This window comes from Trachypithecus francoisi, unplaced genomic scaffold (genome assembly GCF_009764315.1).
Source record: "Trachypithecus francoisi isolate TF-2019V2 unplaced genomic scaffold, Tfra_2.0 Lachesis_group9, whole genome shotgun sequence".
NCBI classification, from domain to species: Eukaryota; Metazoa; Chordata; class Mammalia; order Primates; family Cercopithecidae; genus Trachypithecus; species Trachypithecus francoisi.
In genome coordinates this window covers 49,851,301-49,878,081 of record NW_022681474.1, presented here as the reverse complement: position 1 = coordinate 49,878,081, position 26,781 = coordinate 49,851,301, and the positions used below count along the sequence as shown (strand labels likewise).

The 26,781-nt window shown below is 41.3% G+C and overlaps 1 protein-coding gene across 2 annotated transcripts in view; it reads left to right on the top strand.

Moving 5' to 3' along the window:
* Positions 1–2,690, top strand: part of GRID1 (glutamate ionotropic receptor delta type subunit 1) — a 791,790-nt gene extending 789,100 nt beyond the window's left edge. The window contains exon 16 of one of the 2 annotated variants that reach the window (XM_033208974.1): positions 1,978–2,690. In XM_033208974.1, coding sequence (XP_033064865.1) covers positions 1,978–2,406 — 429 coding nt within the window. In that variant the 3' untranslated portion in view covers positions 2,407–2,690. The remainder of the gene's footprint in view (positions 1–1,977) is intronic. The other variant, XM_033208975.1, reaches the window with a different exon arrangement.
* The last annotated feature ends 24,091 nt before the right edge of the window (positions 2,691–26,781 follow it).

The window sequence follows — 26,781 nt, the reverse complement described above, 5'->3', positions numbered from 1 at the left end:
AATTTGGTTTGCTCTATATTTTACAAACCTTTGAAGGAGTCAGCATAAGCAATGCATGAACAGTATTTAGCTGGGCCAAGTAGAAGCCTGGCATTCTCCAGCCAGTCCCCCCGATTTCCCCATGACACTTGCCATGCAGAGGTGACCCTAACTCAGAGATGGTCTCCAGCACCAATGAACTGAGCTCTGCTTGTGTGGGTGGGCTTCAGATCACTGGAGTTGTGACTGTGCCTATGAAGCTGTGCCAGTGGTTTCTGATGTCATTTTCACCTATGACACTGAGCCACATCCCATAGTATCCTTTACTCTGAAACCAGTTGGCTCTCTTGATTTCCTCCTGCCCTGGCATGACTTGTCAAGTTATCTTATGGGTGTTGTCAGTTTTCTTGTCCTGGGAAGGATTCTGAGAATGGCAGCAGGTGTCTCATCAGAAGCCAAGCTCTGTGTGCCAACCATGAACTCATAAAGGTGTGAAGAGAGCAGTGGTCCCACCTTCTATATGCCAGGGGACATTGAAGCAAGGAGTGAACTGTAGAGCACATAACTTCCTTGCCTGGGGAACACTGAGTTGACCTTTCTTGGGGGTTAGCCCTGTAATTCATGCACTCCTCTGGTCAGGGCTCATGCCCATCTTTCAGCTGAACTTCTAGGGGTGGAAATCCTCTCCCATCATCCCCACAGAAGCTCAAAGCAGTCACTGGTATGGCTCTTAGATTCATGTGATTCCTTTGTTTCCTTCTGAAAGCATATTCAGGGCTCCTATATTTCTTAATATTTCTAACTCCTCTGCAAGATGGACAGGGGATGGGTTGCTTTCTCTGATACAAGATGCCAACATGAGACCACCTGCAGGGGTGCCTGGGAGCTGAGCTTTGGGACTGTATTTCTCTAGGAGTTTGAGGTGAGGGAGAGGTCACCACGTTCCCTGGCCCATCAGCACCCATGTTGCTTACAAAGTCCCTGCAGCTTCAACCTCACTGGGAAGCTCATATGGCTCCTCTGCTGAGCACCAGATCCTGTGCCCACCTCACTGCGGGGAAGCTAAGGAAGGAGATGACATCTTCCTTGAGCTTTCAAGCAGTTTGTCTGTCTTTAATTATTCTGACATTGTAGACAAATCATCAAGTTATTTGAAAGGAACAATATTTGTTCTGTTTTGTTTTCTTTCTTAAGCAAATGAACAAACCAAGTAATTTCCTGTGATGTCACCCACTATGGTGAGACAGTATCAGGTGTGAGATCACCCACTTAGATAGCCTTGAACCCTTATGAAACCAGGAGAGTCAGCTGACCCTGGGGAAGTCCCATTCCTCACAATCTCCATCCAGGAACCCATGCCGCCTTGCCCTTCCAGACAAGGACATGTCCCCTTCCTTGGGCTGCCTGAGGAGGTTGCACAGGGAGGACAGAGGTCACTGGGTGAGGCAGGGTTTCTCTCTGGGTCCAGGCCTCAAAGCTGCCTCTAACACTCATGGGCCTGTGACTCTGAGGAGTCATTGAACCTTCCTGGGCTTGAGCCTCCTTTTGTGTAAGATGGGGATGATCATACAAAATCTTTTCATCATCGTGAACTCGAAGTGGCAAATTCATGGGGCACCTTAGGGGCTCAAGGACCATTTCCTTTATTCCTGTGGGACTTCTTCTTCTGTCTCTACCTACTCTTCAAAGCATCTTGTCCTAAGGGTTGGTTCTGGGTGTGGCAGTGACTCTAAACTGAGTACAGAAGCAAGGCAGGATGCAGCCAAGGCCTGTTGATGGCATCTTTGTTACATAGGGATCATGTCTACCCCATGGCTTCCCCAGATGACTGAGGGTTGGCCATATAATTGAGGGGAGGTGGGAGCCACATGAATGGGATACTCATCCACAGCCCAACAGACTGACCAGGTCTGGTGCCTCCAGACATCCAAAGTTGTAGCAAGCCAGCCTTGACATACTGTTAGGGCCCCACTTGACCTTCCTGTGCCTTCCCTCCAGGACAAAGAAGTGAACTTGGAGCAGGTCCACCGGCGCATGAACAGCCTCATGGATGAAGACATTGCTCACAAGCAGATTTCCCCAGCGTCAATTGAGCTCTCGGCCCTGGAGATGGGGGGCCTGGCTCCCACCCAGACCTTGGAGCCAACACGGGAGTACCAGAACACCCAGCTCTCAGTCAGCACCTTTCTGCCGGAGCAGAGCAGCCATGGCACCAGCCGGACACTCTCATCAGGGCCCAGCAGCACCCTGCCACTGCCGCTGAGCAGCTCAGCCACCATGCCCTCCATGCAGTGCAAACACAGGTCGCCCAACGGGGGACTGTTCCGGCAGAGCCCGGTGAAGACCCCCATCCCCATGTCCTTCCAGCCCGTGCCTGGAGGCGTCCTTCCAGAGGCTCTGGACACCTCCCACGGGACCTCCATCTGACCGCGCTGCCTGCCCTCCCGCCCACCCTCCCACCCACCCGACCAGCAGAGCTTTTTAATACAAGAAGACAACAACACAAACCACACACACTCACACACACACACATACACAGAGACTCTTTCATTTTTCTTGTACATATATGTAAATAATGACAGAATGGAGTGGGGTAAAAGTGTATTTTGAATATTCCCAATTTTCGAAGTCAGTAAAAAAACACAAAAACTGTATGAATGACTTTGTAAATTTTGTTCTATATGAATAAAAAGGAAAATTACTTGTGATCATTCTGAAGTGCCAAAGGCGCCCCCCCGTTCCTGGGCCTTTCTGAGGGCAGAAGGGGCAACCAGATAAGAAGCCCCTCTCTGCTGGGGGAGAAGGGAAGACGAGGAGCCCCACATGCCACTAGCTGCCTTGTCCCATAGCTTGCTGCCCTATTTCTTTGCTCCTGGCCCCTCGTTCCTTTTAGTCCTTCAGCCGGATAAAGAGTGAGTCTGGAGCCTGCATTGGGCTCGCCCACTGGATTGCTGTAGGGTGATCGGCTGTTCTGGGTAGCCTGGGACTGAGGAGGTGCCCTGGACTCAGGGCCGTCCTGTCCTGTCCTGTTCTGTCCTGTCCTGGATCATGCGGGACAAGATGGTCACTGCTGTGTGTGCCGCAGTGTGCCTCTGCCCCGTGGGCCCAAGAGAAGCTGACAGTTACCTGTAATTGAGGTAATTGAGGACTTTGATACTGAGCTGTTCTCATCTCATCCTGTTGGCTTTGTTTCTTATTTTCTTTTCAAAAATAGAAGAATCAAAAAGTGATAGAATATTGGGGGAAGGAGGGCAGACTCCATCATTTCCTCAGGGAGGCTGGGCAGAGGTGGGGTTGATCTGGAAGAAGGTCCATGGGGGCAAGGAGTTGCGAGGTGGGGTTAGTTACATGGCCCAGGTGAGGTGGTGGAACAAAAGGCCAGGTAGAGGAAGAATGTTCCCTTGGGTTTCGGCCCATAGTCCTGGGTGAGAGAAGGAAGTGAGGCCATAGATGCAGGGAGTAGAAGCTTCGTGGTGTCAGGTAAACGGATCCTTTTAGAAAGAGTTGGGGGAGGTACCCAGGTGGGTGGACCAGTACTCCAGGTGATGGGGCATGCTGAGAAATAGAGAAAAGAGACCATGTTTGTTTAGGTAGGATGAAAGCGTTGCCCCTTTGATAAAAAGCATAAGTGTAACTCCCATCCACCAGGGAAGTTGCTCGTAGCCCCAAAAGTGAAGACCTATCTCAGGGTCCTAAATCCTGCCGGCAGTCCAACAAACAGTGATGGCTCCAGCACAAACCCTCCCTTCCAGCTTCACCACCCTCTCCAGACCAGACCTGGAGTCCTCTTCAGGCAGCAATCCAGCCCAGAGCAGGGACCCTCCCCACTCAGGGCATCTGATATCCTCTGAGATTTCCAGGCCTATGCCTGTGCAGGTACAGCTGCGGGGAAACCCAGTTTTGTAAGCCTAGGACTACCTAACAGCTCCCCCTCCTTCAGTTGCCCTTTCTGAGGCAACTAAACTACAGAATCAGGGAAAGAACCATTAGGAGTGGAACTGGGGGAATCTGAGTTGTGTCACTTCAGTTCCTCTCCTAAAGACAAAGGTTATTCTGATCTCTAGACCCATCAGAATGGAATACACAGCCCACATCTGTCACTGAAGGAGGTGGAGCTCCCACAGCCAGCAGTAATCACGGAGTTGAGAGCCTGGGTCTGTGATCGTGGAGAAATACAAAGTCCTATTGATTGCTTCTTCTATAGCCTTGTGGAGTTTCTAGAGAGATGTATTTATGAGGGTGATAACTAGCCCGGGATTGATTTCTTTCCTAAAGTCCCTAGTGACATGATTGAGCAGTAAAGAACGGCCACATCACACAGTCAGCTAAAAGCACTGTGGGGAAGAGAGTGTTTATAATTATGTTATTTATTGCTGGATGCTGAGAATGGTCTGATATTCGTGCTACCTAGGCAATCCATTGACATTTCTCCAATCAGAGCATGTGGAGCTTGAAGCCAGACATGCTCAGAGAAGCCTAGGTGGGCTACCATGACCCCGAGGAAGAGCAGGCTTTGTTTTCCATCAGCACATTGGGGGCCCTGCCCTGAATGGTCAATTTTTCATATATATATATATATATTTTTTTTTTAAATCAAACTCTGGTCTCACTGCCTTATCTCACACCAACTCTGTTTCCCCATTGCCCCCTGAGATGGCCTGTCTTCTGGGGTATAGCACGGATGTCTTCTTGGATGGTTCTGCTTAGAATGAGTGTCAAGGAGGAAAGAGAGGGAGATGGAGGATGTGTTTGTGCGTGTGTGTGTGTGTGTGTGTGTGTGTGAGAGAGAGAGAGAGAGAGAGACCAGCATCCTCAAGAGAAGTAGTCTGCTTATACAAAATCCTTAACACCTCATGGTGTTATTCTTCACCATGTTTTGTTATTTTTTTTTTTAGAATTTTCTACCCTTGGCATGAGGGGAAATGACTGATAGTCAAGGAAGTTCTCTAGGAAAAAAAAATCTTCCCAATTCAGATTTCTGTGTCAGCTCAGAATGTATCTTTTTTTCATGCTTTGCTCTTTGGATTTATAACTCTGTTTAGACTATTCCATACATTTTAGGTATATTTTGTGCCTTCAGACACTGCAAATAATAATCAGCATTTGGATTAAAGTTGTTTAATAATAAATCTTGTCTTTGCTCCCTATGCTCTTATTCTCTGGGGTGAAGAAATACTGTCTGCTTGTTTCTGGGCATGCTGAGATTATGAAGTAAATTCTGTGCCATCGGCAGGGACAGTCATGAGAAAAACTCCTCTCCTTAAGGGGGTCTCAGATATGCCTAGAGGTGGGCCATGCCCTCCTCACCCAGTGCATATCCAGAGTTCCCTGAAACCAACCAGGGGACAGTGTGAGGGACAGGCTGAGCAGCAAGTCTAATTTTTGGTTAACCTAACAGTGTTCTTTAAAATATTAAGTTCTTGGAAGTGTCTTAGGAGAGAACTGGGTCATGATTGATCAGTGTAGAGAAGTGCTCCCATGGCCTGGAGGAATGAACACCCTTTTAATTGTCAGCTGACTGTGCTGCCACTCTCATCTCTGCACTCACCCTCTCCTCTAGATAAGTTGCTTCACTGTGCTTAGGTCTCAGGGCTAAGGGACTGTCATTCCTGGTGGAGCCATAGCTTGGCTTCTCAAAGTTTGGCCCTTACAGGATCTGTGGAGACCTTTCTTCAATGAACATCCTATGCCCTCAGTCATCCTACAGGCCTCGAGCCATCAACCTGATCCTCCACCTCAGATGCATGTGCTTTTCAGCCAACCTCTGAAAAAGTCCCCTGGCTTCAGTGACTTTGTGGGGGAAACAGCCCCACTGTTGGCCTCAAGCTCAGTAAAGCTGATCTAAGGGGGCTGTCTGTCATGATCAAGACTTCTTCTTTTAGAAACCAAAGGGAGGATGCCCAGCCCTAGTTCTTCTGTCCTGCACCAAGGACAGGCTTCTCCACATGGGGTCACTCCTGAGACTGGGGCCAAGGGGTGGGCAACAGACACCGCTGGATTCTGTGAGCAGATGGAGGGACAGGAGCAGCTGTGAGGAATCACAAAGGGCTGTTTTCTTAAGAAGAAGCTACCTGGTTCCTAAATTAGAAATCCCCCAAATAGTGCCAAGGTAAAACTAATTCCATACCTAATGTTTATCTTTTCAAGCACTGAAGGAGAAGCAGACACATTAAAGAAGAAAAGCCCAGTGATCCTAAAGGCCATGAGGACATGGAGGGATGCAGTCCATGGCCTGTGCATTTTCATTTAAAAGTCATTGCATTTAATAATAGGTGATAGAAATATTATAAAACATTGAAATATTAAACATTTTAAATATTATTAAACAACAGAGATGGGCAAGGTCTTACAGATAACTCAAGTCTCTATGTGACCTTCTGCTTCCAAGGTGAAGGGGCCACTTAATTGAGTGCCTCCAGCTTTGTTTTCAGGAAACCTTCACTCCCAAAAGTATCTGCTCATGAATTAGTATCTGCGTCTTAACTAGAGCCTTGTACTCCAAGGCTTGACAAAAGAAAATGAGATAAAAGCTCCAGACAATTTTAACTGACCTTTCCTTGCTGTGGACACAATAAAAGAGGCAGCATTTCTGTTCCTAATGTAACATTTTTTAATATCTAAAATATTCTTTTATGCCATTAGTTGTTTTTAATAAAACTGTTTATTCTTATTATCCTCACCCTTTGTACCAAGAAACTGCACATAAATAACCCTCTTCTGTGCCAATAACTTTACTCATTGTCTGTTTGTTTTGTTTTGTTTTGTTTTGTTTTTGCCTCTCAGTGGTGGTATTTAGTCAGAGGAGATTACTTACAAGAGAAGGGAACCTATTCCAGACAAATCCGGTGAGCTAATAGTCACCTCCTACGAAAGAGGAAGGGACAATTGTCTGTAATGTCTGATCGTCCCTCCCCTGCCAGCATTTATTGTCTCACCTCTGAACTTGACATTGAGCACTGAGCTCCAGAGATAATAGAAACTCTCTCTGCAGGGAAAAAAAAAGATGGGCACAGAAGTTTACAATGGCTGATGGCTGGGATCTGGAAGAGAGGGCACTAGACAGACCTGGATTACTTAAGGTGAGTAACCAAATGTGCCCCAAGGAGAGCTCAGTTGCTGGTAGATTCAAGTATACAGTTGCCAGAGGGTCAGGGATGTCCAAACTCAGAGGAAAACAAAATATTCACCAACGTATGGAGACCTGTACACCTAAAATAAGTACACACAGACACATATACACCTATGTACATGTTCATGCACAAACACCTAAGTCCATGCAAACACACTAACCATATCAGACACATGCATGTAGAGTTTTAAAGCACATGGCAATGCACTTGGGTGACATAAGCAAATGGAGATATGCTCATCAGAAACAGAACCCAGGGCAGAAAAGAGGCTGTGTCAGAGCTTCCCTGCCCAGTGCACAATCTCAATACAACAATCAGCCAAGCGGTGCACTGCAATCAGCCACTGAGGAGGGAGGAGCAGCTCCTGCAATGTGGCCTCTTGTCTGCAAAGCTGCCTGGTGTGCTCAGCAAACCCTCCTCTATCATCAGTCCTTTGTTCTAAAATCCTGATTTGCAACCAGAATCCCTGAAATATGCAAAGAATCCCCAAGCATTCTCCAAAACATCCTGCTTCCTAATAAGAATACCCATTATCATCTGTATCAGTGACCGTTTCTCGATCAGGTAATGGTGTTCAAGAGACTGTACTATACCCCTCACATATAAACACTCTCTTATTCTCAGATCAGCCATGCAAGGTAAAAAATATTATAAATAGATTTATAGATAGGAAAACTGAGACTCAAAAAGACATGGTTCCAAAGCTGGTGAGAGAGAGTGCTGGGATTCACTTTCTTGTCTGTCTGAGTCCTTAGTGCATACTCCTGCCAGTACAGCCAGCTCTCCCTCCTGGAGAGCATACCTGCTGTGCCTCAGCTGCTGCACCTGTGCTGATCTTCCCTCTCACCAGCCTATCAGGTACCTCAGTCTCCACATCTGCTGCCTTCTCTCCAGCGGCTTCAGGGGAGTCGGTGAGTATCTGCTTGTGGCCCCCTGCAGTGGCTGGGCTAACAGGGTCATTTCTAACCACAGAGTTGGGCTAGATATCTGCTCCCCTGAAGCTGCCTCAGCCAGGCAGGGCATCAGTCTGTTAGGTTTACTCAGAAGCTGGACTGTTCTTTTAAGGGTATCTCCTTCCTCCCCTAGACTCCCCAAGAGGCATCTCCTCCTTCTGCCAAAGGTAAAGTGTGCATCAAGCTAAGGGAAACTCTGAGGCTAACCAGTGCTCTACAGAGTTTTAGGATTCTCCCCTGGGCAGGAATTCCTCCATCAAAGTCCCTTGACAGACCTCAGAGGTGCCTGAAAACCTCCAAAAATTATCTGCCAAATTGCTTGTGCATGTATGTGTGCATGTATGTATGCATGTGTGTATGTGCATTTATTCCAGGATCCTGGTTCATATCTTCCACATATTCCTAAAATTCTCGTATAAAAGCTCTAAGCCACTTGCCTTAAGAGTTGTGAGTCAGGCAAGCCTCTGCATCTCACCCTTCCAAGGTGAGTGTTTAGGTGCAATCTTATTTTGGTGCTCATCTGAGGTGAAAAGCAGAACAGTAGCCAGAGGAGAGAGTGTAGAAAATGCATTGCAGATGCGGGCCTTGGGGCTTTGACTAAGAGGAGTTGGAAAAATCCCACTGGCAGGGCACCCTGGGCACCATGAGATGCATGGGCCACAGAGTGGGGCTGGTGCCCTGATCCTGGCACCCAAGAACGTGGTCAAGATAAGTCAAAGGAATGAATACTAAAACTGGCCAGGTCTGGGCTGGATTCCTATGTCTGGCTCTTATTGGAGGTGACATCTTGAGCACATTCCTTTTTACTTCTTTGAGTCCCACTCTTTCATTTTTATATCAGTGACAGTAATACCTATATCTTCTATTTGGTGAAAATTCCATAGTTAGTAATCATAAAAAAAGCTGCAATTGGGAGTTGGTTCCCATAGCACAGCTTTTCAGTCCTTAGAACTGCTTCATCCATCCTTAATTTGAGGCAAGCAAAAAAAATTGGGTGAAATAAACTTATTCAAGCTCTTCCTCTAGAAATAATAGACTGGCAGGGAATTGGCTGTCTCCACACTCAGTCCCTGGGCTGATTTTGGTTCTAAATGCTCTAGTATTACCCAGTCCACTCCCCACTACCGTGTTTACTATTCCAGCTTGGCGCCTGTGCCCTGCCGCTTGACAATCCACCACCCTCCAGCATCCTCTCGCTTGCATTTCAATGGTGAAGTCAACCTCCTCAGAGACCTCCCTCGCTCACATCTTCCTTCAGAGGGTTTTGGCTGATCTGTCTTCCCCTGAAGCTCTCATGTTTGTTTCCCTGACATTAAGGAGACAGGATTCCTTTCACTTTGCCTCCTACTTTCAACCCCTTACCTCCCTGTGGCCTTCTTGGATGCGAAGGGTCAGTGCCCTGCCTGGGATATATCCACATTTGCTCTGTTCTAGGCCTGGCTCCCTGGGCAAGGGGTGCAGGAAGAAGGGATTTGTGCACCTTAGATGGTACAAATGCTAGACAAATGCTGTGTCAATAAAATAAGTGAGACCTGCTTTTGCATTTTGGCTCTGGACTTCACAGTTGTGTGATTTTGGATTTGAAGTGATAAGAATGAATTCACAGAGCTATGTGTGATTCATGACTGCTGAAATGATGTTTTCCCAGTTCATAAACTCCCCTCTTCTGCCAGCTGAGCCTCTTGCAGAACCTATACAGTTTCCAAAGACCAGAGCTGGCTCCTGACAAGCAAGGCCATGCTTCTCTTTGCTTTGTGGCAAATTACTTTTTTTACTGCAAAACAGCATGGCTTAGTGCTGATTCAGTAGATTAGAGTAGGAAAAGACAGATCTGGCTTAAAATCTGTTCTTTGCTGCTCACTGGATGGGTATCCTTGATCCTATTACCACTGTCTCTGAGCCTTCCTTCTCCTCCTCACCTGTAGAGTGGATTCTGAGTCCTGAGCTGTTTTGAAGGTAGTGATAATGCGGGTAAGGTACTTGCACAAACACACTCTTATAAATAGAAGTTCTTGTGATTTGTGCACCTACAGCATCCTGCCTCTTGGTGTGAACTGCTCAGGCTTTGAGCTTAATCAACCATCTTATTCGTAACATTCACATACAGACCACTTCCTTCCAGCTTGTCTGCTGAGACAGAGGAAGGAAGCGTTTCCATTTTCATCCGTAGAACTGGAATGCTTGCTTTAGGTCTCATTCTCCCACTGGGAGCTAGCAGTTACAGCAGCCCTCATTTCTGTTCCCAAGACCCTCTCAGGTAATCATTCTGATTGTTCTCGGAAAGCAAATGAAAAGCAGCCTGGCTTACCTAGAGAGGAGTGATTTGATTGTGAGAGGCTCAGTCAGTGCCCTCTCAGCTCCTGACTTTCAGACATGCTCATGATGAAGTGCAGCTGAAAAGAAGCAAACTTCAGGGAAACTGCCTCTCCAAAGCTGGCAGAAGTATCTATGCATCTTTCAGAATATAGTTTGAGAGGTAAGGTTCATGTCCATATAGTTCAAAAAAACACAAGACCTTCAGAGGTTCCTGGAGTGATGGCCCTGTGTTTTTCAGGTAGCATCCAACCCCTTGTGTTTTATGGGGGAAATAAATGCACACACCTGAAGCAACGAGCTGTATATGTGCTGGGATTATTTTACGTCTATTCCATCATGTCTGTTTTTTATTTTTTGGCTTCTGCCTCTACCTTAGGCCCAAAGCCCAAAGGTAGTCAAATCTTCTTTTGTTGGCAACTTGTCATCTGACCAGACTAAGTAATCTCATGTAGAAGGTGCTTGTTGTATTCCAGAGAAAATGACAGAGTGAGCTGCTGTGTCAGTAAGGATCCTGCATGGTAAGAAAGAGATGGCACAGGTAAACTGAGAAATTTGGGGAGAGAGACTGTTTGGAAAGATGTGCGCAGGCAAAGCAAAGTCACAAGGAGAACTGAGGATTAATGAGATTGAGCCTTTTACACATGCTTATGTGCAATTGCTTTTGTGAGCTGTCTCTTTTCTTCCATAGTGGAGAAGCCTGAGTGTAGGAACAGCAGCACACCCTTACCTGCTGACAGCCCAACAAGGTGGAAGGAGGGAGCACATTTTCTAACTATGGTCAGGACTGCCTGACAGGAGCTGAGCGCAGCTCTAGAGATAAGCTATTCAATGGTGACTCTAAAAGCAGCCAGCTGCGGAAGTACATACTCTGACTTCACTGGTCTCCTGCCAGCTAATCTCCTGCCAGTCCCAAGAGCAGACAGCAAGGGAGTCCACTGAGGCAGAGTAGAGAAAGATGGAAAATGGGTGTGGGGCGGGAAAGAAAGAAAACATATTTACTCTAGGGGAGTCGAGAGGGGAAAGAAAAGGAATTCACATGGATCAGATGCCTAGCATGTCCTAGGAGAATTAACTCCTTCTCTCCCTGGAAAATTAAAGAAATCTCTTTTTGATAAATGCAGAAAATGAGACTTAGGGTAATTAAGTGGTTTGCTCAAGGTCATTCATCTTGTCCGTCAGCCTAAATAAAGCTCATGCTCTTTCCACCCTGAATTGCCCCACATCTTCTGAAGATGGAGACATAAGACACATCAGACAGACGGTCACCTCCCCAGATCTAGGTCTCAGCTACCAAGGACTGCAAGCTTGCAGGTGAGGGCAGGCAGTGTGGAAGGTGTGGCATTCATGGAGAAAACATTAGTCAACCTTTTTGCGGTTAGGATAGTGTAAATGTATCCTGCATAATTCTAATTTGGCTGTGGGAGGTCACTATTCTGAATGGATGCCTGAAGAATACTAATGCACAGAACTACACAGGAGTCAGTGTTGGAATCAGAAAAGTGTGCTTTTGAAGGTAGGTTTTTAGTTACATGACCATCAGTAAGTCCCTTAACTTCTCTGAGCATCAGCTTCCATATCTATGAAATCTAAACAACATGAGCAGCAATTTTATCTTGAAGAATGAACTTAGAAAATTTGGAGGCTGGGCATGGTGGCTCATGCCTGTAATCCCAGCACTTTGGGAGGCCGAGGTGGGTGAATCACCTGAGGCTGAGACCAGCCTGGCCAACATGGTGAAACCCTGTCTCTACTAAAAATACAAAAAATTAGCCAGGTGTGGTGGTGGGCACCTGTAATCCCAGCTACTCGAGAGGCTGAGGCAGGAGAATTGCTTGAATTCCAGAGGTGGAGATTGCAATGAGCTGAGATTGTGCCATTGCATACCAGCCTGGGCAACAACAGTGAAACACCATCTCCGAAAAAAAAAAAAGAAAAGAAAAGAAAAGAAAACTTGGACTAAAACACCTAAACACCTAGTGCTAGTGACTGACGTACAGCGAGTGCTCAGAAATGTTGACCATTAGTAGTAGTACAGGAAAATGGTCACAAAAGGCCCAATTACAAAGTCACAGTTTTATAATATAATTGTTCAGAAAATTATAAAATTTACTTAGAAAGGTGCATAAATCATAAGTATAGAGGTTGGTTCATTTTAACAGTGTGAGTGCTCTTGTGTAGGCCCTAACTCAAAATGAGAATAGAATTTCCTTTTGTGTATCTCCTCAGTTGACAACTCTGGAACTCTGAAGGTAACCAGTACTATAAATGCTAGAACCATTGATTAATGTCATCTGTTTTAGAAATACGTTGAGATAGAGTTGAGATTTTTTGAGATAGAGGCCTGGTGTGGTGGCTTCTGCCTGTAATCCCAGCACTTTGGGAGGCCGAGGTGGGCGGATCATGAGGTCACGAGATCGAGACCAGCCTGATCAACATGGTGAAATCCCATCTCTACTAAAAATATAAAAATTGGCTGGGCGTGGTGGCACATACCTGTAATCCCAGCTACTCGGGAGATTGAGGCAGGAGAATTGCTTGAACCTGGGAAGCGGAGGTTGCAATGAGCTGAGATCGTGCCACTGCACTCCAGCCTGGTGACGGAGCAAGACTCTGTCTCAAAAAGAAAAAAAAAAAAGAAAGAAATACGTTGAGATAGAATCGATTATACTTTTTTGTCTGGTTTTTTTTTTTTGTTTGTTTTTTTCCATTCAACATTGGCTTTAGGGACTTTATGTTTCCGCATGAAGTTCATTTCATTGTTATACAGGATTTCTTTGTATGAATATACCACAATTTATGCATTCTACTATCAATAGATTTTTGACTTGAGTTCATTTAGGGTTATAACAAGCAGTATCCCAATAAACATTTTTTGGACATGTTGGGTGAATTTATGTATGCCTTTCTGTTGGTTTGCTGGGTCACAAGTATGCATGTGTTCAATTTTATGTAGATACTTCTAAACTGTTTTCAGAAATAGTTGTACTGATTTATGCACTCGACCTGCAGTGTTTGAGAGTTGCAGTTGTCCCACATCCTCATTAACACCAGTGCAATCATATATTTTAATTTTCAGCCATTCTAGTGAGAATTCAGTACACTTAATTGTGATTTTAATTTGTATTTACTGATGATTAATGAGATTGAGCCTTTTACATATGCTTATTTGCATATTGCTTTTGTGAGCTGTCTCTTTTCTTCCATAGCATGGTTTATACCTTTTCACTCTCTTTCTGGCATCTTTTGATGAACAGAAGTTGTTAATTTAACTGTAAGTTCATTTTCAACTTTTTTTTTTAATCTTCAGTGTTAGATACGTCCTATTTCTGAAAACTCTGGATAAACCAGGTCATAAAGATGTTTTCTTGTTTTCTTCTGGGTGTTTTGTGTTGATGTTTGTTTTGCTTTTACATTTACATCTGCAAGCTGCCTGGAATCAATTTTTTAGTATGATGTGAGAAAGAGGTTACAATATGTTTTTAGTATGGACATTTGTTTATTACAGAAACATTTATAGAAAAACGTCCGTTTCTCATTACACTGCGGTGTCAGATTTATCATTAATACAGTGATCTTACGTGTGTAGGCCTATTTTCATATCATATTCTGTTGATCCATTTGTCTGTTTTTGCACTAATGCCCTTCTGTCTTAGTTGATATAACTTTGTCATCAATCTTGATATCTGGTTATGTGAGTCAGTCCTTTGCATTTACACATAAATTTTAAAACATCATGCTATTTTCTGGAAAATTACTCTTGAGATTTTGGCTGAAACTGCATCGAATCCACAGATAAACTTTGAAAAAATTAATACCTTTCCATTTCTTACTTTCAACTTTTCTGCGTTCTTATATTTAAGGTGTGACATTTGAAAGCAGTTTGAGGTTCTGTGTGTGTGTCCGTGTGTGTGTTTTAATATGGTGTTTAAAATAATTAGTGCATTCACATTCAGTATAATTGCTGATGTATTTGGGTTTAGATCTATAGTCTTGTTTTCTATTTTTGCTTCTTGTTCTATTTTAATTATCCCCTTTTTGTCTTCTTAGTAGTTAAAATAATGCTTTGTTATTCAATATCCTCTCTCTGTTAGCTTGTTGGTTGTACATTTTTATATTCTTAAAGGGATTATCCTACAGATATAAATATATATTTTACCTTGTCTAAGACAAAATCGGGATCTTAAAACACCTTAATTTCATTTAATCCCCTCCATTTTTTATAATTTTAATTTTACATTTATTTTCAACAAAACTTCAATAATAATTTTTTAACTATCATTATATACAGTAAGGAATCATTTGGGCTTTTCAATATATTTTTTCTGTGTCTCTTTATTTCTCCTTCTATGTCTCTGTTTCTTTCTGATATATTTTTCTTCTGCCTGAAACAACACTTTTAAGAATTACAAATAAAGCTGCTACAAACATTCATGTGTAGGTTTTGGTGGCCATTAAGTTTTTAACTCATTTGGGTAAATACCTAAAAGTGCAATTGCTGGTTTGGATAATAAGACTGTGTTTGTCAGAATCTCCCGAATTTGTCAGAAATTACCAAACTATCTTCCAAAGTGGCTGTATTCACCATCAATAAATGAAAGTTCCTATTGCTTCTCATTTGATACTATCACTGTTTTGGACTTTGTCCATTCTAAAAGATAGGTTGTGGTATCTCTGTTTTAATTTGCAGTTCCCTAATGGCATATGATGTGAAGCATTTTTTATATGCTTATTTGACATCTGTATGTTTTCTTTGATGAAGTGTCTGTTCAGGTCTTTTGCCCAATTTTTAAATTGAGTTGTTTGATTTTTTATTGTTGAATATAAGGCTTCTTAGTATCTTTTTGATAATAATCTTTTTATCAGATATGTATGTTGAAAATGTATTCTCCCAATCTCTGGTTGTCTTCTCATGCTCTTGATAGTATCTTCAGCAGAGTAGGAATTTTTAATTTTAATGCAGTTTAATTTTAAACCTTACTGGTTTTTTATTTCATAGATTTTGCCTTTGCTGTTGTATCGAAAAAGTCATCATCATACTCAAAGTCATGTAGATTTTCTCCTGTGATATCTTGTGGAAGTTTTATAGTTGTGTTCTTTGCATTTAGGTCTATGGTTTCTTTTGAGTTAATTTTTGTGAGGGTATAAGGTCTCTGTCTAAATTCTTTGTAGGTTTTTTTTTTCTTTTTTTTTTATGTGGATTTTCAGTTGTTCCAGAATATTTGTTGAAAAGAGTATCTTTCTTCATTGCATTACCTTTGCTTCTATATCAAAATTTAGTTGACTATATTTATGTGGTTCTGCTTCTGGGCTCTCTATTCTTTTCCATGGATCTACCTGTCTATTCTTTTGCTAATACCACATTGTAGCTTCATAGAAAGTCTTAAAGTCTGATAGTGTCAGTTTTCTGACTTTGTTCATTTGCAATATTGTGTTGGCTATTCTGGGTCTTTTGCTTCTTCATATAAACTTTAGACTCATTTTGTTGATATCCACAAAATAACTACTGGGATTTTGGTTGAGACTGTATTTAGTCTATTGATCAAGTTGGGAAGAACTGATACCTTGACAGTATTGAGTGTTTCTATCCATGAACATAGAATATCTTTCTATTTATCTGGTTCTTCTTTGATTTATTTCATCAAAGTTTTGTCATTTTTTATATAGATCTTGTAATATTTTGCTAGATTTATGCCAAATAATTTAATATTTTTGGCACTACTGTAGATGGTACTGTGGTTTTAATGTCCAATTCCATTTATTGTTGACATATAGAAAGTCAATTTAATATGTATATTAACTTTGTATCTGAAGGCTTTCTATAATTGCTTTTAAGTTTCAGGAGTTCTTTTGTTGGTTATTTCAGATTTTCAACATAAAGAAATATGTCACCTATGAACAAAAAGTTTTATATCTTTCCTCCCAATCTGTATACTTTTTATTTCCTTTTCTTGTGTTACTGAACTATCTTGCTTATTGCATAGTTTTAACATTTTGAAAAGGAATGATAAGAGGAGATATACTTGTCTTTTTCCTGATCTTAATGGGAAATGTTCTAATTTCTCACCATCAAGTAAAATGTTAGTTATAGGTTCTTGTAGAATTTTTTTTACCAAGTTGAGAACATTTTCTTCTTTTTCTAGTATGCCATGAGTTTTAATTATGAATAGGCGTCAAGTTGTTTTAAATGTGCTTTTCCTGCATTTATTGATATAATCATGAACTTTTGGTTGCTGTTGTTTAGTCTGTTGATAGAACGAGCTAGTATTTCATACCTGGGATAAATGGCACTTGGTCATGACGTATAATTTTTTTATTGAACTCAATTTGCAAATATTTTGTTGAGATTTTCTGCATGTGTTCATTAGAAATGTTGGTCTGTACTTTTATTTTCTTGTAAAATGTCTTTGGTTTTGGTATTAGGGTAATACTGGCCTCACAGAATGAATTAGGAAGTTTGTCCTCTGCTTTTATCTTCTGGAAGAGATTGTGGAAATTGTCATTTTTTTCTTTACATGTTTGGTAGAATTGATCAGTGAACCCAGCTGGGTTCGATGCTTTGGATTTTGAACGGTTTTGAATTTTTTATTCAAATTATTTAGTAGATATAGGTGTATTCAGATTGTCTACTTTTTCTTGTATGGTATTTGGCACATATGCCTTTCTCTTCTATTTTATCTAAATAATCAAATTTGTAGACACTGAGTTATTCATAGTATTTTTATTTTCCTTTAAATGTTCATAAGATCTGTACTGATGTCTCTTCTTCATTTCTGATATTAGCAATTTTTGTCTTCTTTTTCCCTTTGGTGAGCAGACTAGAGTTTTATACATTTTACTCATCTTTCAAAGAACCAGCTTTTGGATTCGTTCATTTTCTCTATCGATTTCCTGCTTTAAATTTCATTTATTTCTGCTTTAATTTTTATTATTTCTTTCTTCTACTTACATCGGATTTAATTTAGTCTTCTTTTGCCAGGTTTTCTAAAGTGGAAACATAGATTATTCACTTTAGATATTTCTTTTTATAAAAATATATATGGTGACTGCTACAAATTTCTCTCAAAGCACTGCTTTTGCTCCATGCCACAATTCTTGATGAACTGTTTTTTTGTTTGTTTAGTTCAAAATATTTCCAAATTTCTCTTCAGATTTTTTTCATTTACCAATATGTTATTTAGAAATGTGTTGTTTAATTACTAAGTATCTGGGGACTTTTCACCTCCCTTTATTATTCTTTTCTAGTTTAATTCTAGTTTGTTCTGAGAGAAAACATTGTATGATTTGTATTTTTAAAAAATTTGTTGGTTTTTTATGACCAAGAATGTTGGTCTATTTTGGTAAATATTTTGCATGATCTTAAAAAGAATTTGTTCTATACTTTTATTGGATGAAGTAGTCTATAGATGTCAATTATATCAAGTTGATTGATGGAGCTGTTGAGTTCAACTATGTCATTAGTTATTTGCTGCCTGCTGGATTTGTCCATTTCTGATAAAGGAGTGCTAAAGTCTGCAAATATAATAGTGGATTCATCTACTTCTCTTTGAAGTTCTATCAGTTTCTGACTTACATGTTTTGATGCTCTTATTTTAGGTGCATACCCATCAAGGATTGTTGTATATTATTGTAAATCTATCCCTTATCATTACCCCTCTTGATCCCTGATTATATTCCTTACTGTCAAGTCTGTTCTGTTTAATATTAATGCAGCTTCTTCCTGGTTGTTTTGATTAGTGTTAGCATGATATGCATTTCTCCATTTCTTCTAATCTATATGTTTCTTTGTGTTTAAAGTGGGTTTCTTGTGGGATTTTGATCCACTCTGATAATTTTTTAATTGTGTGTTTAGATATTTCATGTTTGAAATGATTATTAATATGGTTGGATTAATATCTTTTCTATTTATTGCCTTTGTTTTTAGTTTTTACTTTTCTGTCTTTTGTGGCTTTACTTGAGCATTTTATATAATTCTATTTTCTCTCCTTTCTTAGCATATCATTTATACTTCTTTTTCTTTTTTTTTCCTACTGGTTGGCCTGGAGTTTGCAATATATATTTACAACCAATCTAGGTTCACTTTCAAATAATATTATACCACTTCACAGGCAGTGCAAATACCTTATAATAGCAAAATATTCCTGATTGTTCCTTCTTGTTCTTTGAATCACCACCCTTATTCATTTCACTTATATATAAGCTATAATCATTTAAAAAATTGTTGCTGTTATTTGGAACAAACTGTTTTGTGTTAGAACAATTAACAACAAGAAAAATAGAAGTTTGTATTTTATCTTTACTTTTCGTTCTCCAATGATCTTCCTTTGTTTATGTAGATCTGAGTTTCTGACCTATTTCATTTTCTTTCTTTCTGAAGAGCTTCTTTTAACATTTCTTTCATGGCATGTCTACTGGCAACAAATTTCCTCAATTTTTGTTCGTATGAGAATATTTTTATTTTTCCTTCACTTTTAAAGGATAATTTTGCAGCATATAGAGTTCTAGGTTAGTGCTTTTTTTTCTCCCAACACTTTAAATATTTTACTTCACTCTCTTGCTTGCAGTTTTTCTGAGAAGTCAGATGTAATCTTTTTTTTTTTTTTTTCTTTAATAGGGAGTCTCACTTTGTCACTAGGCTGGAGTGCAGTGGCGCGATCTCTGCTCACTGCAGCCTCCGCCTCCTGGATTCAAGTGATTCTCCTGCCTCAGCCTCCCAAGTAGCCGGGACTGCAAGCATGTGCTACTATGCCCGGCTTATTTTCTTTTGTATTTTTAGCAGAGACAGGGTTTTACCCTGTTAGCCAGGATGGTCTCGATCTCCTGACCCCGTGATCCGCCTGCTTCACCCTCCCAAAGTGCTGGGATTACAGGCGTGAGCCACAGCACTGAGCCATAATCCTTATATTTGATCCTTTATGAGTAAGATGTTTTTTACCTTTGTCTTCTTTTTAAGACTTTTTAATCTTTGATTTCCCACAGTTTGAATATAAAATTTCTAGGTGTAGTGGTTTTTTGTCTTGTTTTGATTTTTCCTTTCAGAGGCAGGGTGGTGTTATTCTGTTTGGTGTTCTCTGAACTTCCTGGACTTGTGATTTGGTGTGTGACATTAATTGGGGAATATTCTCAGTCATTACTTCAAGTATTTTATGTTTCTTTCTCTATTTTTCCTTCAGATATTCCCATTAAGCATTTGTTACATCATTTGTAGTTGTCCCACAGTTCTTGGATATAATGTTCTATTTTTTTTCTTCTGTTTTTCTCTTTGATTTTCAGTTTTAGAAGTTTCTGTTGACATATACCCAAGCTCAGAGACTCATTCCTCAGCCATATCCAGTCTACAAATTACTCTATCAAAGGTATTCTTCATTTTGTTCCAATGTTTTTGAGTTATATCATTTCTTTTTGAATATTTCTTAAAGTTTCCTTCTCTCTGCTTACATTTTACCTCTGCTTTGCATATTTTCTACTTTTTCCATTAGAGCCTTTAGCTTATTAATGACAGTTCCAAATTCTTGGCCTGATAACTCCAATATATCTGAAATATATGAGTCTGGTTCTGATAGTTGCTCTGTCTCTTCAAACTGTTTTTTGTTGTTGTTGTTGTTTTTGTGTTTTGCCTTTAGTATATATTGTACCTTTTTATTGTAAGCCTGACCTGACGTACTCAGCAAAAGGAATTCTGGTAACAGATCTTTAGTAATGTGGTGGTAAGATGAAGTGTTCTGTCACTCTGTGATTATTAGGCTTTCATCCTTTTGTGCTCCTATGCCCCCTGGGTATGAACGTCACAAGGGCTTCTCAGTCTCCCTGACCCCCTGCTCCAGGTAGAACAGGTTGACTAGAGGGGGCTAGAGTTGGGTCTTTCTCTTTCTCCAGGTTGGTTAGGCTCTGTTAAAACCACAAAAGAGTAGGCTTTGGTAAGATATTTTTTATTGACTGCAGGCCTTTTTAAGAACAGAATGCTTTGGCATAGTTTACTTCTCCTTCCTACTTTCAAATACATGAGGAAAGTTTTCTCTAATACGTTGAGAACCTGAGAGAGCTCCTGGAAGTAAAACTCATAAAAAGTGAGGGGCCTCTGTATGCCTGCCCCCATTGGAGTTTCTAATTCTCAGATTCATCCACACTGGGCTTTTAGCAATTCACGACTTACAGTTTGGGTCTTCCTGCCCTGGTATTTGTTCCCACAGAGGTTTCTGCTTGTGGGTCTCTGTTCTGGCAAGTTGTGATTCTCTGTATATGCTGGTGTGCCTCTCTTATTTTTGGGTAAGAGGTTCATCCTGTGACCTTACTTTTATGACATATCTAGGAAGAGCTGATTTTTCAGTTTATGTATTTTTCCTGTGTTTATTTGTTATTAGTGAAGACCTCAAAGCTCCTTACATGCATGTCTAGAATCCAGAAGAAGCTTTAAAAAATGCCTGGTAATATTTTACGGAGCATCAGATATTGTGTATGAAACACTATGTAGGCTCAGAACGGCGTTCTCTTTTCCCAGAAATGATTTACTCTATCATATAGCGGGCAACTAGAATAAGACAGATAATCTCACTTATTCAGGAATGGAACTGACTTGAACCTGCTTTCATTTCTTCTTCTTCTTCTTTTTCTTTTTCTTTCTTTCTTTTTTTTTTTTTTTGAGACGGAATTTCGCTCTTGTTGCCCAGGCTGGAGTGCAATGGCGTAATCTCACCTCACCGCAACCTCCGCCTCATGGGTTCAACCGATTCTCCTGCCTCAGTCTCCCGAGTAGTTGGGATTACAGGCATGAGCCACCACACCCGGCTAATTTTGTATTTTTAGTAGAGACAAGGTTTCTCCATGTTGGTCAGGCTGGTCTCTAACTCCCGTGCTCAGGTGGTCCACACACTTTGGCCTCCCAAAGTGCTGGGATTACAGGCTGGTTTCACTTCTTAAAAGATTTTGCCTACTTCTGATAGGGACAGGAGGCAAAGAAATTCCAGGCAGAAAAGAGTGGGTTCTCTGGCAAGGGCTCCATCCTCAAGCCTAGAACCACAGCCCAAAGTGAGAACTTTACATGCCCATTTTCCCACTCAAATATTGCCTTTTCCAAACCCACCCCTGAACTGCCCTGCACTCCATCCTGTACCCATGAAAACTCCAAGCTCTACCGGCAGAGAGCAGAGGAGGGGAGAAGAGAGGAAGTAGCTGAATGTTGGAGAGAAGCAGTTTGACTTCAGAGGGACAGCTTGATGGTGGGACTTCAGGGGAAGAATACCTTCCCACTCCATCCCCTTTCAACTCCTCTTCCCACTAAAAGCCACTTCCATAGGCAATAAAATCCCTCACGTTTACTATCCTTCAATTCATTCATGTGAACTGATTTTTCCTGGATGCTGGACAAGAGCTCAAGGTACAGAAGGCTGTCACACTGACCCTCTGCCCTTGCAAAAAGGCAGAGGGTCCACTAAGCTGTTAATCACTTAAGTCATCTGTGGATGATAAAGCTAAGAGTGCTGCCTGTAACACTCCTTCTGGGGCTTTGGGGATTGTGGGTACTCCCCCATAGATGCTGCCTTGGGGCCTGCACAGCATTTTGCTCCTGTCAGTGCCCAGAAGCACTTCCTCCGGCTCCTGCACCAGCTCAGCTGCACTCCTCCTCCCACAAGGGGTGGAATGCAATGGATCCCAGTGAGTGAAGCTTCTGAAGCCACTGGCTAGCTCCAGCACCTGCATTCCAGTTCCCACCCATGAAGGGGTCCAGGAAAATTTCCTGTTTCAATTCTGTTTTATCCCCACTAGTAAACTGTAGACCTCCAAGGATCACACCTGAACACCTGTTATGTTTACCAACACCCTATTCTCATCTCCATATTTTTTCTCCCCAGCGTAGTGAAATGGCCAAAATCTCTACTCACCTTTTTAGTGTCTTTATTCCTCTGCTTCTTAGTCTTTTTTCCTAAACAACTTATAAATAGACTAATCCCTCAATAAGAAGACTGGCACACAGTGTGGCTCTCATCTTAGTATCCCCATTTCACTATCCATGACTTGGGTTCCTCAAGATCAGGTTGTGATTGCCCCAGACTCCAGCCTTCGTTTCCCCACTTCCGTGATATATGGAAAGCACTGCTTAGCTGCTGATTCTCCCTTGGGTTCTTCTCCATTTTCTGGTGGCCACTTATCTCCATGACATACACCAAAGTGGCAATGGCCAATAGGAAAAGCCTCATGCAGTTCCTCACAAGACTATGGCCTTTAACTCTTGGTTATTCAGTATCTCCCTAATACCTGCAAACAACTGTTTCTTTCATTTCATTCAGCTTTTCTAGTTGTTACTCTTGGAAGTATTGGTATCAACAGACAGAAATGAGAGTCCTGGGGCCACTTTTTGTAAGAAGTAAAAGTTTCAGGCTGGTGTTCATAGCAACCTATGAGAGGAGCAGAGGTGCTGTAGAGAACTCTGGGAAGTTCCCAGAAGGGCAGTCCTTACCATCAATATCATGAGCTAACCCCTGGCTGCAATTGAAGAGGCTGCTGCATCTCAGCAGATCAGAATCATCTGTAATACCTTATCTGAAGAGATGAAACGACTACATGCTTTATCCAGTGTCACTCCCAAGAGTGTGAAGCAGACAGATCTTTAACACATCACGGAGAGATAGCTTCTTGGGCAGGAGCCAGAAAGGAGTTCCTCATAAAAGGTCCAGCTCAGAGCATAAGCACTGGGCCAGTGTCACTGGTGTGCTGCGTCCTGCTCTTACCAGCTCATGAAAACCTCTTGTGTGTATCTTTTCTCAACTCTGTGTTCAGGAACACCACATTAGCACCATGAAATTGGCTGTGATGGGAGTATTTACACCATGGAAATCAGCAAGCACTGTAAATCAGACCCTTGTTTTATTCAGAGAGCTGATTATAAAACATTAGCCAGCATATCACCACCCAAAGGAGATGAAAGGCATAACACTAGGGCCAGATTTCAAGTCCTATGTTAGGCTTAGATGCCGAGGGCTGACTTAGTAACAGGCATCATGTCAGACTCTTTGCATGTGTTCCATCATTTAATCTTCACAAAAAGACCATGAGATCAGACGATGGAGGGTAGGAGATTATATGTAATCTGCTTCAGACCACAGAGCAACCTAGGTCAGTCTGGTTCTCACATCTTTGTTCTTTTTTTTTTTATACATTTTTTTTTATTATTATACTTTAAGTTCTAGGGTACATGTGCATAACGTGCAGGTTTGTTACATATGTATACTTGTGCCATGTTGGTGTGCTGCACCCATCAACTCGTCAGCACCCATCAATTCGTCATTTATATCAAGTATAACTCCCAAATGCAATCCCTCCCCCCTACCCCCTCCCCATGATAGGCCCCAATGTGTGATGTTCCCCTTCCCGAGTCCAAGTGATATCATTGTTCAGTTCCCACCTATGAGTGAGAACATGCGGTGTTTGGTTTTCTGTTCTTGTGATAGTTTGCTAAGAAGGATGGTCTCTAGCTGCATCCATGTCCCTACAAAGGACGCAAACTCATCCTTTTTTATGGCTGCATAATATTCCATGGTGTATATGTGCCACATTTTCTTAATCCAGTCTGTCACAGATGGACATTTGGGTTGATTCCAAGTCTTTGCTATTGTGAATAGTGCCGCAATAAACATGCATGTGCATGTGTCTTTATAGCAGCATGATTTATAATCCTTTGGGTATATACCCAGTAGTGGGATGGCTGGGTCATATGGTACATCTAGTTCTAGATCCTTGAGGAATCCCCATACTGTTTTCCATAATGGTTGAACTAGTTTACAATCCCACCAAGAGTGTAAAAGTGTTCCTATTTCTCCACATCCTCTCCAGCACCTGTTGTTTCCTGACTTTTTAATGATTGCCACTCTAACTGGTGTGAGATGGTATGTCATTGTGGTTTTGATTTACATCTCTCTGATGGCCAGTGATGATGAGCATTTTTTCATGTGTCTGTTGGCTGTATGAATGTCTTCTTTTGAGAAATGTCTGTTCATATCCTTTGCCAACTTTTTGATGGGGTTGTTTGTTTTTTTCTTGTAAATTTGTTTGAGTTCTTTGTAGATTCCGGATATTAGCCCTTTGTCAGATAAGTAGATTGCAAAAATTTTCTCCCATTCTGTAGGTTGCCTGTTCACTCTGATGGTAGTTTCTTTTGCTGTGCAGAAGCTGTTTAGTTTAATTAGATCCCATTTGTCAATTTTGGCTTTTGCTGCCGTTGCTTTTGGTGTTTTAGACATGAAGTCCTTGCCCATGCCTATGTCCTGAATGGTACTACCTAGGTTTTCTTCTAGGGTTTTTATGGTATTAGGTCTAACATTTAAGTCTCTAATCCATCTTGAATTAATTTTCGTATAAGGAGTAAGGAAAGGATCCAGTTTCAGCTTTCTACTTACGGCTAGCCAATTTTCCCAGCACCATTTATTAAATAGGGAATCCTTTCCCCATTTCTTGTTTCTCTCAGGTTTGTCAAAGATCAGATGGCTGTAGATGTGTGGTATTATTTCTGAGGACTCTGTTCTGTTCCATTGGTCTATATCTCTGTTGTGGTACCAGTACCATGCTGTTTTGGTTACTGTAGCCTTGTAGTATAGTTTGAAGTCAGGTAGCATGATGCCTCCAGCTTTGTTCTTATGACTTAGGATTGTCTTGGCAATGCGGGCTCTTTTTTGGTTCCATATGAACTTTAAAGCTGTTTTTTCCAATTCTGTGAAGAAACTCATTGGCAGCTTGATGGGGATGGCATTGAATCTATAAACAACCTTGGGCAGTATGGCCATTTTCACGATATTGATTCTTCCTATCCATGAGCATGGTATGTTCTTCCATTTGTTTGTGTCCTCTTTGATTTCACTGAGCAGTGGTTTGTAGTTCTCCTTGAAGAGGTCCTTGACATCCCTTGTAAGTTGGATTCCTAGGTATTTTATTCTCTTTGAAGCAATTGTGAATGGAAGTTCATTCCTGATTTGGCTCTCTGCTTGTCTGTTACTGGTGTATAAGAATGCTCATGATTTTTGCACATTAATTTTGTATCCTGAGACTTTGCTGAAGTTGCTTATCAGCTTAAGGAGATTTTGGGCTGAGACGATGGGGTTTCCTAAATATACAATCATGTCATCTGCAAAAAGGGACAATTTCACTTCTTCTTTTCCTAACTGGATACCCTTGATTTCTTTCCCTTGCCTGATTGCCCTAGCCAGAACTTCCAACACTATGTTGAATAGGAGTGGTGAGAGAGGGCATCCCTGTCTTGTGCCAGTTTTCAAAGGGAATTTTTCCAGTTTTTGCTCATTCACTATGATATTAGCTGTGGGTTTGTCATAAATAGCTCTTATTATTTTGAGGTACGTTCCATCAATACCGAATTTATTGAGCGTTTTTAGCATGAAGGGCTGTTGAATTTTGTCAAAAGCCTTTTCTGCATCTATTGAGATGATCATGTGGTTCTTGTCTTTGCTTCTGTTTATATGCTGGATTACGTTTATTGATTTGCGAATGTTGCACCAGCCTTGCATCCCAGGGATGAAGCCCACTTGATCATGGTGGATAAGCTTTTTGATGTGCTGCTGAATCCGGTTTGCCAGTATTTATTGAGGATTTTTGCATCGATGTTCATCAGGGATATTGGTCTAAAATTCTCTTTTTCTGTTGTGTCTCTGCCAGGCTTTGGTATCAGGATGATGTTGGCCTCATAAAATGAGTTAGGGAGGATTCCCTCTTTTTCTATTGATTGGAATAGTTTCAGAAGGAATGGTACCAGCTCCTCCTTGTACCTCTGGTAGAATTCAGCTGTGAATCCATCTGGTCCTGGACTTTTTTGGTTGGTAGGCTATTAATAATTGCCTCAATTTCAGAGCCTGCTATTGGTCTATTCAGGGATTCAACTTCTTCCTGGTTTAGTCTTGGAAGAGTGTAAGTTCCAGGAAATTACTCATTTCTTCTAGATTTTCTAGTTGATTTGTGTAGAGGTGTTTATAGTATTCTCTGATGGTAGTTTGTATTTCTGTGGGGTCAGTGGTGATATCCCCTTTATCATTTTTTATTGCGTCTATTTGATTCTTCTGTCTTTTCTTCTTTATTAGTCTTGCTAGTGTTCTGTCAATTTTGTGGATTTTTTCAAAAAACCAACTCCTGGATTCATTGATTTTTTGGAGGGTTTTTTGTGTCTCTATCTCCTTCAGTTCTGCACTGATCTTAGTTATTTCTTGCCTTCTGCTAGCTTTTGAATGTGTTTGCTCTTGCTTCTCCAGTTATTTTAATTGTGATGTTAGAGTGTCAATTTTAGATCTTTCCAGCTTTCTCTTGTGGGCATTTAATGCTATAAATTTCCCTCTACACACTGCTTTAAATGTGTCCCAGAGATTCTGGTATGTTGTATCTTTGTTCTCATTGGTTTCAAAGAACATCTTTAT